Source organism: Poeciliopsis prolifica, unplaced genomic scaffold (genome assembly GCF_027474105.1).
Source record: "Poeciliopsis prolifica strain line A6 unplaced genomic scaffold, Auburn_PproV2 SCAFFOLD023, whole genome shotgun sequence".
NCBI lineage: Eukaryota > Metazoa > Chordata > Actinopteri > Cyprinodontiformes > Poeciliidae > Poeciliopsis > Poeciliopsis prolifica.
Genome location: NW_026562398.1, coordinates 6,914,991 through 6,931,170, shown reverse-complemented (window position 1 = coordinate 6,931,170; position 16,180 = coordinate 6,914,991). Strand labels below are relative to the sequence as shown.

The 16,180-nt window shown below is 35.2% G+C and overlaps 2 protein-coding genes across 3 annotated transcripts; one reads left to right on the top strand and one right to left on the bottom strand.

Moving 5' to 3' along the window:
* Positions 1–1,803: 1,803 nt before the first annotated feature.
* Positions 1,804–8,731, bottom strand: timm17b (translocase of inner mitochondrial membrane 17 homolog B (yeast)). 2 transcript variants are annotated; one of them, XM_055045854.1, is made up of 6 exons: positions 8,663–8,731; positions 5,419–5,518; positions 5,263–5,326; positions 4,295–4,423; positions 4,103–4,213; positions 1,804–3,503 (listed from the first exon to the last, which is right to left on the bottom strand). In XM_055045854.1, the coding sequence occupies exons 1-6, from the start codon at positions 8,686–8,688 to the stop codon at positions 3,418–3,420; spliced, it is 516 nt and encodes a 171-aa protein (XP_054901829.1). In that variant the 5' UTR covers positions 8,689–8,731; the 3' UTR covers positions 1,804–3,417. The 2 variants fall into 2 exon arrangements, with proteins under 2 accessions (XP_054901829.1, XP_054901830.1); XM_055045855.1 differs by lacking the exon at positions 8,663–8,731 and adding an exon at positions 7,297–7,412.
* pqbp1 (polyglutamine binding protein 1) lies at positions 8,732–16,080 on the top strand. Its single transcript, XM_055045852.1, has 7 exons — positions 8,732–8,820; positions 10,005–10,072; positions 10,169–10,280; positions 10,404–10,504; positions 11,370–11,588; positions 11,665–11,722; positions 14,785–16,080. Exons 2-7 carry the CDS (start codon positions 10,006–10,008, stop codon positions 14,933–14,935), a joined length of 708 nt encoding a protein of 235 aa, XP_054901827.1. The 5' UTR covers positions 8,732–8,820; position 10,005; the 3' UTR covers positions 14,936–16,080.
* The last annotated feature ends 100 nt before the right edge of the window (positions 16,081–16,180 follow it).

Genomic DNA, 16,180 nt, shown 5'->3' with positions numbered 1-16,180 from the left:
TGTATGTTTTTAGCCTCTTGCATGAGGATAAAGTCAGCAAGTATTACCTTTTTTTGCTCCTTCCATTTCCGCAGCTTCACAGCAGTCAGTCACCTAAAATAACGCACCATCAACTCTTTTATATATCTGTGATGCGTAAAGGATCACAGATATATCTTGTTTTTGTTTGTTTGTTTTTCTTTTTCTTAAGAAGAAAAAAACCTTCAAGAGGTATTAAAAAATCCTGGCTGGCACATTTTTATAAAGTGCAAAGTTCCGGCCGAAAAAAAGCTAAAATGAACTCCACCCTTCAGCAACTTGTCGCGCAAACCAAATGAGGTATAAACCAGTTTTACTCCGGCGCGTATCGGTGAGCGCTGCAGAAGGAGAGGCGGCGGTGAGCCGGTCGGGATTAGAGGCTGAGCCGGTTAAAAGGATGACAGAGGAAATCTGTCAGGGCGCAGAAGGAGGAGGACGAGCGACATCCAGCAGCAAAATCACATTTTTGAATGGAAACAAAACTGTGGAGATGGAGAAGTTGGATGGAAAAAGAAGAAAAGTGTTTTCAGAAGCACCTCTGTGCAGTACACCGGAACAGACACCAGGGGGCGCACCTTCACAGACAATGGCAAAAATTTACATCATGAAACACATTTGCATTTAAGTTTAGCTCTAAATTATAATGATCAATTATAAATGCAGATGTAATATTAGGAATGCAGAAAAATTAAGGATTTAATTGAAATCAGAAATGAAGTACCCAGGAAATTATATTTCAACATATCTTATTCAAGTTAAAGTAAAAAGTAACTGTTCAAAAAATTACTCGAGTAAAAAAAAGTATTTTATAAGGCGACTCAAGTGCTGAGTACAAAAAATTAAAAAATTACATAATCAGACAAATATATAAAAATTAAGTCTAATTTTTTTTTGTATTTTAGGGACAGAAATTACAATAATTTTTATAAATAATTACAAATAACAAATGAAGGCAAAATATTTTTCCAAAATCAGTTTCTTTCAGTGTAAAACATATGAAACTTTAACAAAAACTTCTGGTATGTGTCTGAGATTGGTTAAAACATGTTTGTTCTTTGTTTACTCATGTAAAAGTAGCGATACTTCAAAAGTAAAGAGTACATCAGTACATTTTTCTAAACCGTTACTCCAGTACTTACTACTTAGTTCTAGCTAAAATTCACAACCATATCAGCCACAGAAATTGCAAAGAACCCGTTTGTTTGTCTCCACCAGGAGTTATGTTTGAGATTTATTCATTATAGTTTCCCTTACATTAATCCTGTTTGTTTGTTTTCACTTTGTACATACTTGTTCCACTTCAACACTTTCCTTTGAACAATTTCCTGCCAGTTTTGGCTCCTGAGTGAGGATTGTTTTCTCTCCAGGTGCTTTGGGCATTGCCTGAGGCCAATGTTTCCCCGCAGATAGTTTCATATCTCCAGAATAAATCCTAAGTGTTTTTTATGTGTTGTTTTTGTTAGATTGCCCAAAGCGATCAAACATGTCTGTGATTTCAACACAGCTGAGCTCCATGGATTCCTGTCACAAAGGATTCAAAGAAAACAATTAAAGCTTGAGTAAAGGAAAGAAAAGTCTTCCCTGGTTAAAGAACAAAACATTCTCTAAAAATAATAAGTTGTGCAGATGTACTAAACTCAAGTTTTCACATTTTGGTTGCAAATCAGTTTAAGAAATAATAACAGTGTAGATAAGAAGTGTTATTTTTAAGTAACTTCAGAACTTGATCACTTTTATGATGCACTCCAAAAAGTAAATAACAAATAAATACTATAACATCTCAAGTCTTTATTGAATTTTTACACAATAAATATATTCTGATAAAATAAACAATCTTTCTATACAGAGTTTACATGTGAAACATTTCATTGTTTTGGCCCTTGTTAGATAAAATCACTGGGTTGGTTGACGGATAAAACGGCCGTTTAACTAACCTGCTTTAAGAAACACCAATATTGATTTTTCCATATTGCAATAAGATGTTTCACTGCGCAGAGTGAAATGATGCTGGCATAATTAAACACAGGCGTTCATTAGCATTGACAGCTGACATTTATATACAGAAAACAAAACAAAAACCTGTGAAGTCACAAAACACTAAATTTGGTGCTTAAATCAGTTCATAAATTTGATTACTTGATTTGTTTTAAATCCCTCACATGCAGCGTAACGTTAAAGTATCTATACCCTTTTGACCTTTTCCTTTTTTGTTTTGTTACAAACCTAATTTATGAGGATTTTAAGTGATAGTCAAACATATACCAGTGAATATATGTGAAGTAGAAGGAAAAGGAAAAATGCCTTTATCTTTTTCTTTGTAAGTAAAAAAATTATCTAAGAGGTACGAGAAAATATCTGGGCCTTAGTGAGGAAAAATTTAAAATGGAAAAATTTAATTATGAGAATAAAGTTATACTACTATGACAATAAAGTCACAATATTGCAAGAATAGATTAACATTCTGAGAATAATTTCAAAATATTATGAAGATAAAGTAAAATAATAAAATAATACTATGAGACTTTATTTGCGTAATACCAACATCGTCCTCATAATATTACTTTATTCTCGTAATTTTAGTTTTTATATTTTCTTATTGTGGCCTTAATGCTGAAGTAAAGAAGTGTTGGTTTGATGTGATGCAAGATTGTTTCAGCCTACTTTTAAAAAAGAATAGCATTAAAGTTTGTAACATGACAAAATGTAGAAAAAAGGTATGAATACTTTTCTCCATTAACATCAGCTCATTAATGTAAATGTTAACGGATCCGGTTTAAAGCGTGAGCAGTTCGTGTGAGGAGCTCACTGATTGCTCGCTCCAGATTTAGCACAGACCTTTGGAAACATGAGCTGCAGAAATAAAACGCTCAGCAGAATGTTTTGGCATTTTCCAAACCAATTTCCTGTGAAGTTTGTTTGAATATTATTGAACAAGCTTCTTAGTGAAATGCCAGAAAGTTGTAAATGTAAATCTTTCACAGTATTTGCTTGAATAAAAAAAAGGCTACTACTTTATTTTTCCAGATAATCTGTAAAATATTTCTTAGTAATAGGTCAGCTCTATAAATGTACTAAAAACTGGATCGTAATGAAATCAGTTGGAGAACGCTCAGTAATTCAAAAAAGATGTAATATTTCTAGCATAAATATATGTCACATAAATAAATCCATAAGGAGAAGAGACTACAGGAATGACACAAAACAAACAAAACGTTCTCAAGAAGACAACATAATGTTCATCTGAAGGATTCTTACATGTCAAAATTCATTCTTAAATACTAAATCACAACATTTCACCCTGAGGTATTTCAACAAAGTGCATCTACTTTTCAAAGTCCTCTTAGCAGTGATGTGGCTCCATTACCCTGTGGTAGGACTCACTGTGTCCGCAGAAGGTATCTAGTGGAACAATCCCTTAGTTTTCTGCTCCTGCTGCTCTCCGTCCTTTGGAGGGAGCTGACTGGGGTCTTCCGTAAACGGCAAAGCTGGAGAACAGAAGAAGAAGAAACAACCAAACATGGCAGATTCAATTGCCAGAATTGTGCTATGTAAAAAAATGTAACATAAAAAACATTTGGACAACATGTATTTTTGCTATTTGTTGTGTTGTCTCTCATAAAACTACTACTTCATTCTCCAAACGTTACGACTTTATTCTTGAAAAGTCATTATTTTGACTTCAATATCATAAAACTTTATTCTTGTAACACTGACATTATTTCTGTTTAATTTTTTTTTTATCTTAGCCTGAGCCTTTTAATTTATTGACCTGAATTCAAAATCCAAACAAATACAAGCTGTAAAAAACGCTTGTCAAACAAAGCAAGATGGCACCGTTTGGTGAGCTGACGTCACTCCCAACTATAAAACCCAAAGAGCGCATTAGTGAAAAAATAGTCTTCAAAAACCAAAAATTTGATTAATCATCCGAATCAGAAACCAAATATTTCTGGTATTTCTGATTTAACTCAAGGATTTAGGATTGTACAGAAGGTTAAAAGTACTTCAGCCCAAATCACACTCTGGTGAGTAGAAAGCATTGAAACAAAATACCGTAAGATAATAATTCCCTAAATCTACTCACGGTTTTGAAACTGCTGTGCTGTGTATCTAGTCAGGAGAATACCAAAGCCCTCAATGAGCGCGAGCAGGATTCCCCCCATCATTGCAGATCCCATCATCGTTAGCGGACCGCCTAAAGAAAAACACAGCACCCACTCAGTGGTACGTATTATAGCGGCCATTGAGAGGTAATGGCTGCGTAGTTTTCTCTCACTGCGTGCTGCCAGGATGGCGCCGGTCAGGGCGCCACTTGTGATGGAATTCCACGGATCCTCCTTTCCTCTCAGGCGAACTAAACCACAGTCGATTGTGGAGAAAAGGCCTCCCCAGACAGCAAAGCTACCTGGAAACACAAACCAGTTAGCTTCAGCTAGCCTGAGTGAAAGCAAAAGGTACATTTAAAAGTAAAAATAGACAAAGTTGAGCCACAAAAGTCTCAATAATTCAAACGATGAAATGCTGTCTGAAATGACAAGAAGCGGCCAGAGAACCTAAAAATTTTACTCAAGTAAGAGTAGCATCACTTCAACATACATTTACTCAAGTAAATGTAATTGAGTAAATGTAACTAGTTCCAACCCGACAGTGTTGGTACGTCGTAAGTAAAGTCATAATACTCTATAATGTGAGTTTTGTGGAGAATATAGACATCAAATAAAAGAGGACAGAGAGCGGGGACTTGAGGAACCCCACAAGTCGTCTTTGTTCACTCAAATTCCAGAGATTTTAACCTGCAACCCATTCGCTGCAGAGCAAACTCCTACCACTGTCACCCAATGGGGGCAATGACATCTTCATAAAGGGCGAAGTTACTTTGAATAGCGCGTTTCTCTTAATTTAGATAAAATAATAATTTGAAAACGGCCTTTCTTTGTTTGAAATGTCAACAAAGGATAATAAAAACTGTAGGTGTGTGTCTGGCGAATTTCGGGTTCAAACATGTTTGTTCTTCACTTATTGGGTAGAAAATCCAGAAATTTTTCTCAAGTAACAGTAGAAATACTATATAATAAAATTGCTCAAGAAAAAGTAAAAAGTACAGTGTGAAAGTAATTTTTTTTTTACTCTGGTAAATGTGATTGAGCAAATGTAGCAAGTTACTACCTCTCTGGAAATGATGAATCCAAGAAAATTGAAAACCTCTAAAAAGTTCAGAAAATTAGCAAAACAATCGTTCCTTACCTCCAATCTGAGGAGCTCTTACTCTCACAGCATTTACGCTTCCTCTGAGTCTGTGTCCAATACCCTGAAATATTACAACGATCACTTTAGAATTATGAGTCACACAGAAAACTACCATGATATTTAGTTGTTTTTTTGTTTTGTTTTTAAACTTACAGCCGGAGCATTTCGAAAGCCCTTCACTGCTTGGAATACTCCTCCACCGATTGCACCCATGGTGAAAGCCCCTCCACAGTCATCCACTATCCTCCAGGGGCTGCAGGAGGGGAGTAGAAACAAAATCAAGATGAATGATACTGGTCATAATGGTAACAAGACAAAGACAAACAAGGGTTTGTTTGGGACAGTGTCAGGTGTTCATTCACACTAGCCTTAGCCAGATTGCTTCGTACTCAATCGCTAATGTTTGCCAATTTGGCGCTATGAAGCTTACTGGAAATTATCTGCACTGTAACCAACCTGCAAAAAGAGAAGTGCCAATCCAAAAAAGATGGTGGTTAATGTTAATACAACAATTGGCAAACATGAACTGAATGGTTTTGTTCATTTCCTTCGTTGCTAAAACTATAGGAAGTGTACAATTCTAAACGGCACAGAAAATTGACATCATCGTTCCCAATTTTCTCTTCTGTTTGGTGATTGGCCTGATTGACATTATAGGAATTATAGGAATCCAAGTGGATGGGAGAAAGTGCAGACTGTGCTGTAAGCGAGATTTGAATTGAGCGAAATAGTGCAGGAAGGCAACTGCATTTAGTTTGCTTTAATTAAATTAGCTCATTTGTATAAAAATCTATTTTTTGGGGGGAGCTGCGAATGGATAATCAAACTCTACTGAGGACCAAAAAAGTAAAATCTGGTCTGCCTAAAAATATAGGTCTTGGTTCGGTTGAAATGAACTCTGGGCAGTTCGAATCCATATATGAACACCAAGCAGACTGGAGACTGCTCCAAAACCAGGAAGCAAACTGTCGCACAGGACATTCTGGGTAAATACAACCAAACAAAACCTGTGGGTATCACACTAGCTGGCTTGTAGTCTCCTACCAAGGACAAAAAACAAATCCCACGACCTCTAAAATCTGCCGCTAGTCCATTTTTGTTATTTTATGAAAAAGAAAGTTACACTCAGTGTCTTCTTCAGAGGTTTTTGTGTTGTTTCCTTCAGTGGTTATTGACGCAGCGCCGCCACAGGTTCGGAGGGAAAATGGCTTTTCAGAGTTTGGTTTGTTTGACACAGTGCAGTGTGAACTTGAACTGCACCAGCTGAAAATGTAACAAATGTTGCAATTTTTGTTCCCAACCAAACTGAGTCCACCAGACTATCAGGTGTGAAAATACTCTAAAAGTGTACTATTCTTGCATTCCTTTGAACTATTTAAAATAAAATCTTACTTATCTTAAAAATATAAATATAGTTTTTCATGGCGCCTTTACAATTTTATGTTAGGTTCCATCAAGTTTCAGTCCAGAATCATTCTTTCATTTACATTTGAGCTACTTTACTCTTTAAATTGACAATCCTGCTCAGTATAATAACCATCCACAACACTGCCACACAAAAATTAATGAAGAACATTTAGAGACAGACAAATCCTCAGTGTCAGTTGACATTAATAGCATTTCAAATCAAATAGTTTTTAATCACGGCTATCAGTTTCCTCGCTTGCCAAAAAAATGACAGTTTCATTACTGTCAACCCAGCCATGGGAAAAAATAATTAAATTGTTTGTGGAGCCCCAATTTAGAAGCAATAACTCTCGGGATTAGTTTTCTGTTTACTTTATGTCTCTCCTGCTGTTGGGGAAGGATTCTCCCACCTTCTTTTGTTCAGTTTATTTAGGTTTCCAGAGATTTATTTCTGCACACACAACTTCCGCGATTGAGCCATTTAGCAACCCTAGCATAGCCCAGCCCCGTTACCTAGCAACCCAAGCGGAGCGCCAGCACTTTCAGGGTGCTATGCCTGGTTTCACCGCTGCATGCGCTGTACCACAGCTTTTGGAAAACACAAGTTTTGTATTGTTGACTTACCATTTAGAATACACCTGCGGCATATTAATGCTTTATAAAGATGTGCGTCCTTAAAAGTGCGCATGTGTTTTCAGACATTTTCGTGTGCGAGTGTAACCGTTGAGTTGGGGGCGTGGCCAGCAGCTGCCTGTTTAGATTTAAAGCGACAGTAGCTCGAAAATAGGCAGAACTGACCAGACTAAAATCTCGATATTTATTTTGAAAACTGAGGCATGTAAAGTGCCAGATGGACCTTTAATTTTAATTTTTATAGCTCCTCTGAATTTTGCATAGTCTGAGCTTCTCCTGAAAAGAATGGCAACTGTCTTTATATATTTTCTACTTAAATATTTTTTTCAAATAAACAATTTTAAGTGGTTTGAACATTTCCTCATATTCCTTCCCTGATTGTTGGCCAGCAACAGCTGGTTTTTAAAGGTCACTGATGTCATTCCACCTTGGAAATAATACACAAAATGTTTATAGCGTTTTTTTGGACACTCAACTATACAACCATATCTGTCTATTTTACAGATATGGAACTTCTGGTTTACAGTCACAGTCAGTCACAATAATCAGTTAAAAATCGGATTTTATTCACAATAGCTGTATGGTTTTTGCCCTTTTAAATAGCAACCGTGTATTTAGTTTTGAAGGGTTTTATTTCTCAGTTGTGATAGTGCATTTCTTAAAACAATTGCAAAATGTACAACTTGCAAATATGCAAATTTGCAAAAAAAAGTCATATCTACCTGAAAATGCTCACGACAGCAATATACTATTTGCACAGCCATTTGAAATCTAGTTACATGACAGTTAGTATGTTTTTATTTTTTTTAATTCTTAAAAAAACAATAAATTTCTTATGTTTATTCAAGATAAACATAAGAAACATCCAATGCATACAGTGATAATAGGTTCATTATGTCAGACAGCCATAAGCAAATTATAATGTTATATATAAAAAAGCAGATAATACAGAAGCAACCGATGCAAACTGCATCTATGTTGTTCACAAATTACTATTTGTGGCGGATGAACTTGCAGTAATAATGCACCAAATCAATGAGAAATGATTGTAATGTATCTCAATGACTTTATAAAATTTTATCGATACACTTCTGATGTGTTGGTATAAAACCAATACTTCACTTGTAATTTGAGTGAAACATGACATTCCGATAAAATTTTACATTTTACTGAGTGTGTAGAGAAGTTACTGCTGGACAGCAGCTGTTTATTTATTACCGAAGCAAACATGAATAACATCCGTATTACAAAAACAAAGTCTCCATGAAAATCAATATGAAGCTAAAACCGAATCTGCAACACACACCTCATGTGCTCAGCAAACAGCTAAGAACAAATACATACAAACTAATCTTACCAAGGCTCACGGGCATACTCCTCCATGTTTGTTGACGTCAAGCTGACACGGTGACGTAATCGACGTGCGCCGCCGATGGCTTTCTTTTTTTTTTTTCCTAACAGGCGGCGGTATCGACTGTTCTCTCGACGAGTAATTACCAAATAATTTTCATACAGGTGAGGATCAAATTACTATTAATTATTTATCTTACTTATAAGGTATTAGTGTTTATTTTTCAGTGTGTGCTGGGATAAAGATAGCGTGCGTGTTGCTTTGGTGTTTTTAACCGTTGCTACATCGTTGCTCCCTCCAAAGCACTTTTCTCCTTCTTGCTAGATATCTGCTTAGTGTTGCACAAAAAATCAAAATTATGAGTCTTTTAATCGATAATCCAAAAGGTAGCACGTTTAAAATGTTGCATTAGTGGTTTATTTCACTTTTAAAGCAGTTTAAAAGGATTTGTTCTGCTTTACAGTCACCTAGAAACAGAAAATGTGAGCAAATACTGTCCGTTTAGCTTTTGAATAAACGTAATTTATTGAAAAGGAAATAATTCTCATTACTTACACGTTAGCTTTTCAGTTCACTTTGTAATCGCAGATTAGTTTTTATACTCTGTACTCAAATATTGTGTTTTTGTTTGAACATATCTACATAATCAAAACTTTAGGCTTTAGATTGGAAGCTTTTGGATATTAGAGGATATTTCCAGTAACATTCCTAATAATCTTTGCTGAATATCTAATCTCTTTTGATTGGTGAAACAACCAGCAGCATGGACAAGTGCTGTACGACACAGCATTTGAACACTGACATAATCAATGTATTTCTTTTTTTAGTCTTACAGTGCCTTGCAAAAAGAGTATTATGTCATAATAAAGAAACACAAATTTGAATGTTATTTATGTGAACTGAGAAGTGGTTTTTATAATAGAAAAATATAAAGCTTTCGTCCATGATTGCCCAGTATATCCAATCACAGCTTTCTGTGACTGTTTTGGAAAACCTCAGTTTTACTGCAGGAATGGTGAGTTCAGAGTGAAACACAATGTTTCAGTCATATATTTGGTTTTTGCATGCAGCCCAAAATGTTACATTTTGGCCTCATTTGACCAGAGCATCTTGTTGAATGCATTTTGCCAACATGATTGGTGACAAACGGGAAATGAGACTTTCAACTTTTCTACAAATCCAGATGTTTGGAGTGAATGACTAGTAGTTTATTGTGAATCCTGCAGTTCTTTAGCGTTATCGTCTTTTCCTTTCATGTCAGCTTAGACAAAAAGCTTAGTAAAATTTTTTTTATTTTATTATGTTTCCCTCATTCAGTTCAAACATAATCCTAATTCCTGTTTTTCAGAATGCCTCTTCCTCCGGCACTTCTGGCCCGCTTGGCCAAGAGAGGGATCGTTAAACCAACAGATCACGGTTTACCTAGTTTTACTTTTAGCCATAATTACTTATTTTCCCTGTTGCCTTCTAATTTGTCTCTTCTAACAAATATATTGTGATTATTTCCATCAGATGCAGATGAGGAGATTATCGCTGAAGATTACGATGACAACAATGTTGATTATGAATCCACCAGACTCGAGAACCTTCCTCCAAACTGGTACAAAGTGTTCGATCCGTCTTGGTACGTACTCATAAATGAAATCCAACTCTTTGGAAGTTTATAGAAATACCAAACTACCTTACATATTTGTGTTCGAGTATTTAATTATCACTTAAATCAATAATTTTTCTTTTTAATCCACAGCGGTCTTCCTTACTACTGGAATGTAGAGACAGATATGGTGGCCTGGCTTTCACCAAATGACCCCACTGCAGTTATAACAAAACCTGCCAAAAAAGTGAAGGGTAAAATAAAGCAGCCTCAATTATTACTCTTTAGCTGTCTTTACAGTTGTAGACAGAAGTTTACATACTTGCTACAAAAAGCACCTGAACATGTATAATTTTAACACCTGTAGATTAGAGAAAGTCAACAATAAAAACTAATGAATAATGTATAGCTCTAAATGTGATTTATGTTTGCAAACTTTGGACTGAAACTGTCTTTTAAGTCATGGGTGTCCAAAGTGCGGTCCAGGGGCCATTTGTGGCCCTTTGATTAATTTTGTGTGGCCCCTCACTGCAATTCAAGGATGGCTCAAATTTGTCCATTCAACACTTTCAGTAGTTTTTTTAGGATGAAATTTTCTATGTTTGTATCTTAAACAAAAACATGTTAAATACAACGCAAATAATTTTTCTTGAGTTAATCTTTTTTTTGAAATCATTATTATTATTATTGTTGTTGTTGTTGTTATTATTATTATTATTGTTGTCGTCATACCACAAACATCCAACATGTTTTTACTCAAAAACGAACTTTGGCACCCCTGTCCATTACATTTGACTAAATACAGTAAAGGTTGTAAAAGAAAATTCTTTCTTATTCCTGGGAATAAACTAAAAACATTTTATAGGTTTAAAAAATGGAAAGTTCAAAAAGTTAAATAACTGTAAATATTAAGGTGAATCTAAAAAAAAGAGAGAATTTACAATTATGGCAAAAAATAATAATTTTGGCCCCTGAATAATTTCAGCTTTGTGATTTTGGCCCTCAGTTCAAACAGTTTGGACACCCCTGCCTGAAGATAACATGTGAACAGTTTGGTTTTGACTATTCAGGAATTATGTTTGTAACCATCCTCGTGTTTTATGTTTTTTTTTTCCTAAGCTGATGTCACAGATGAAAGAGCAGAGAGGCCGATTGAAAAGCCAGAGAAGGAACGAGATCGGGATCGCGACAGAGACCGAGATCGGGACCGAGACCGGGAGAGGGATAGAGACAGGGACCGAGAACGGGACAGAGAGAGAGACAGAGACCGGGACGAAGGACGGGACAGACGGAAGCAGAGGAGAGACGACATGCCACCGTACGGCAAAAGCAAAAGAGGTAAAATTCTGAAATGTCTCGTTTTTTTACCTCAGTGTTTCAGAAGTAAATGTTGAGAGCTTTGTTTGTTTTACAGGAAGAAAAGATGATGAGATGGACCCAATGGACCCGAGTGCTTATTCTGATGCTCCAAGGTACCGTATGAGCAGGAAACATGAAGACATGTCTTAAATGCCTTGAACTTTGATTATGATGGAGGAATTGTGAGCAACATATAGGAGCTCAAATATTCTAAATAAATAAATGAGTCCAACTTTAAAAAAATATATATTTAAAATACTCAGGATGCATTTGAATTTCCCTGGTTATTGACACATTATGCAAATGTTTTAATGCAGGCTGAAATTATTAATCCTGATAAATCAAAAATTTACATAATCATCAAATAATTCAACCATTAACTGTAGTAAACAAACTAAAAAAGAAACAATTTTGTGAAATAACACGCTCAACAGCAATTAAGCAAAATCTGCACAAAAAATACAAACATTTAGCATCTAAGATAAAAAAAAAAAGCTTCTTTGTCTGCAAATACGTTCTATCCAGAACTCCTCGAGTAAGCATACCATTTATCATAATGAACTTATTATGATGAATAAACAAATTGGGTGGGGTATCTGGGAACTATAATACACATAAACAGTAAAATAAATAAATAAACTAATAAATTTGGTGTCTCTCACCATAGTTTTAATTTGATATGGTTCAGATTCTGTTAAAAAAAATCTTCTATGAAGCATCTTTTATTATCCAATTATTAATCAGGCAATTAAAAAATGATCACCAGATCAGCCTGAGCTTTTCACACGTTTAAGATGCATAATTTAAAACAATTCAAGTATTTATTGGCATTTTAATTGTATTTCTAATATTGTACATAAACTCTAGTGGTTGCATGAAAAACATCACCACTGAAAACATCAACTCTAATTCAAAAACGATACCTCAGTGTGCATATGAATAGGGATGGACAAAAAAAATCTGAATCAATATATTTTGCGATAGACACGTGATCAATATTAATAGATAATGCAGCTGATTGAATATTTAATACATAGAGTATTCACTGAACTCTGATTCAGAACCGCACAGCATTGTGGGAAATGAAAGCAGAGGAAGAAAGGCTGGTGAATCAACTTGACTCATTCGCTCCGTGGTTACCTAGCAACTCATACATTCTTTGGTTACCTAGCAACAACCTGCTGAGTCACTGGCACAGCAGCAGTTTCAGGTTCTGCCATTTCACCTGCTAACTGCTTAAATATAATAAATGACTCGGAGTGAAAACGGTGGATAAAAGAGCAAAGGTCAAGTCATCAGTTTGGAAATATTCCAGATACTTAAAACGTAAAAACTAATCAATAATTATTGATATCCACTGATATGAAATGCTTATATCATCCAGCCTTATTTGTAAAAAGTGAGTTGATCTTTTACTTTTGATTGAATTCAGTTAGGTTTGACGTTTACTAGCCTACATTTTTCATAATTCTTAATATTACTACTGTTAACCAAATAGGAAGTCTTTAGTGCAACACTGACTTTGACTGCGGAGGGTTGCAGCTGCAGTGTAACATGATGCATGCTGGGTTGAAGCTTCGCTCGACTCCTGCTGGCACTGCAGAGCAGACGGAGAGTCACGTGACGGGTAACCCTGTGGGAGCCGGGCGGCGGTTTTCTGAGTCAGGCACTGCAGATGCTCTGGTTTCACATGCTGGGCTCGGCGACCTCTGTAACAACATCGATCCCATCGGCCCACAGGTTGACACAGCTGATCTGCTCCAAACCAAAACGCCTCCGGTTGATCTCTCAGGGAAAGAAAAGGGGGATTTTTAGTTTTCAGTATTGTGGTGCTTGGTTGGACAGATGTAGTTTTGTTGATGGCATCCATAAATATGGAGTTTCACACATTTTCTAGAATGTTTTTGTTGCAGATTTTTTCACGTTTCGCTTGATTAACTACGGCCTGAAGCGAAGATATAACTTACCTGAAAGGTTTTTAGTTTAAAAAGAAATGTGAGATATTATGCAGATTCTCATTTAACACAATCTGAAAAATAACAAACTCCCCCCGGCAAAACTGGACTGATCGCTTTCAAATGTTATAATGTAAATACTTTAATGTAGTCAGTAAAGTATTTTTGAATTTTTCAAATTCAAAAATACTTTACTGATCCTAAACGGAAATTAAATACCTTAAAAGTTTATACTTTAGAATTTGATTCTCAAAATTTTGAAGATTTTTCTAGAAAATGTGGCAGAAATTTTTCACTTTTGGAGCTCAGAAAATAACCTGTTTTTTTTAGTATTTTTTTTAGAATATTTCTGAGGTTAATAAAAAAAATTATATTTTTTCTAGAAAATCAGAAATTAATCTAAACATTTCTAAGGTTTTTTTTCTCTTACACATTTGCAACTTTTGAAGCTCAGACATTTTTATTTTTTCTAGAATATTTCTGAGGTTAGTTGAGGTTAGATTTTTTTCTAGAAAATTAGTTTTTTTTTCTTGCAATATGTCGACTTTTGTAGCTTAGAAAATTTGTTTTTTCTCGAACATTTCTCAGATTACTCTCAAACCTTCTGAGTTTTTTGGCTGAATTTTTAGACTTTTGGAACTCAGGAAATATCCAAGTTTTTTTCCAGAAAATATGTAAAAAAAAATTAAAAAAAAACAACAGAAAAAACAATCGCAGATCCTGTGAATTTATTTATTTTTTCTAAAAGATCTTTAACTTTTGGAGCTCAGAAATGTCCACGTTTTTTTCTCATAAATTTCTGAGGTTAATTCAAACAAAATATGCAAGATTAATCTGAAAATTTCCATGTTTTTTCTTTCAAATTTTCAACCTTTGGAGTTCATAATTTTTTTTTCTCTTCAGAAAATTTGTGATTATTGTAAAGTTAGTTGTTGTTTTTTTTGTTTAAATTTGCTCCTTAACATCATCCTCCATATTTATAATTTTTTTGTTGTAAGTTTTATTCCTGGTGTCAGTGAAAGTTCTTAAATTTGACTCGCTGAAAGCTGGAGATTATTCTGTTTCCAGAAACTCCAGTCATCTTTCTTTATGAGCTGATTTATTAGAACCAGTGCAATTAGCGAGGCTTTGATGTGGAGAGTCAATAATCCCTCTCTCAGCTGTGGGATTAGCTCATGAAATCAAGCTGCTAATTAAAATGAATGTTTTAATCTCCACAGGGGCTCCTGGTCAAGCGGCCTCCCCAAACGCAACGAAGCAAAGACGGGCGCAGACACGACCGCAGCCGGGCCGCTGTTCCAGCAGCGGCCGTACCCGAGTCCCGGGGCGGTGCTGCGGGCTAACGCCGCGAACCATCCGCCCAAGGAGTGAACCGGGATCCCGGCAAGATGGGAAAAAGGTCCAGAGAGGAGACAGAAGAACAAAGATCCCGAATGGACGGCCGCAAACACACAAATGTTGCGACCGCGTTAGTATGGAAACACCTGAGGGACTTTTTTTTTTGTGCGTTATCTCGCAAATGTACAACGGAATATTAGCGCCATACAAAAAAATAACATTACAAGAATAAAATCAAAATAATATTAGAATAGTCATATTTCAAGACGTCGTAATATTGTGTTAATAAGGACATTACGAGAATAAAGTCATAATTTAATGAAAATAAAGTAATATTACCAGAAGAACTTTAACTAATGCAAAAATATAGTAAAATTGTAGGAATAAGTCACAATATTTAGACTATTATTGTACAAGTTTATTCTTTATTAATATTTCTTCATTACTGATTATTTTGGCTCAATTATTCCCTACGATTAGCATCACATCCAAACCAAACATTAAACTCTCACCGGTTCACATTGTCGTAATGTGACTGTATTTATCTATAACTTTATTCTTAAAATATGACTATTATTTCAACGTTATTCTCATAAGACATCTCGTAATGACTTCATTCTCGTATTTTTGTCAGATTTTCAGTATGGCCCCAACACTCCGTTGTACAAAAGTTTTTCGTTCCCTCGCAACAACATACCAGTTAATTCATGCAGCATCTTGAATGCCGAGTCTTTCTGCTGCAATATGATGTATTTCCACGTATATAAACATCTGAAATTTTAAATAGTTTTCTCTAGGATACAGGTCAAACAAAAACCCAGAAACTTTCCATAAGAAAATATATCCAAGCTATTTGGACTACTTTTATTTTCACGGTGTAATAAATAATTTGGTTTTGTCGTCTAAATGGTTAATAAAGGGACATTTTCATGTGCATAACACAAACAAGAAAAACACAGATAAATCAATTTTCAACCAGTTTCTGCACTAAAAAGTGAAGAATATTTAGATATTCAGAGGCTCTGTTAAGGTCCATGTCAATATGCTAGTTTGCTAGTTTACTGCGAGGGAATGCAAAAGAAAAACTAATGTCTTAAACATTTTATTTTTAGATGTGTGGATCCATGCAAACATGTTGTAAATATGTTTTATATTAAATATTAACTGTTTTGTTGCTACTACAACCATCTCTGGTCATAATAATAAATTTCAACATTGCTGTGAAACGTTTCCTGAAGAGGAATAATATCACCTGAACAAACAAGCCCAGATGTGAAT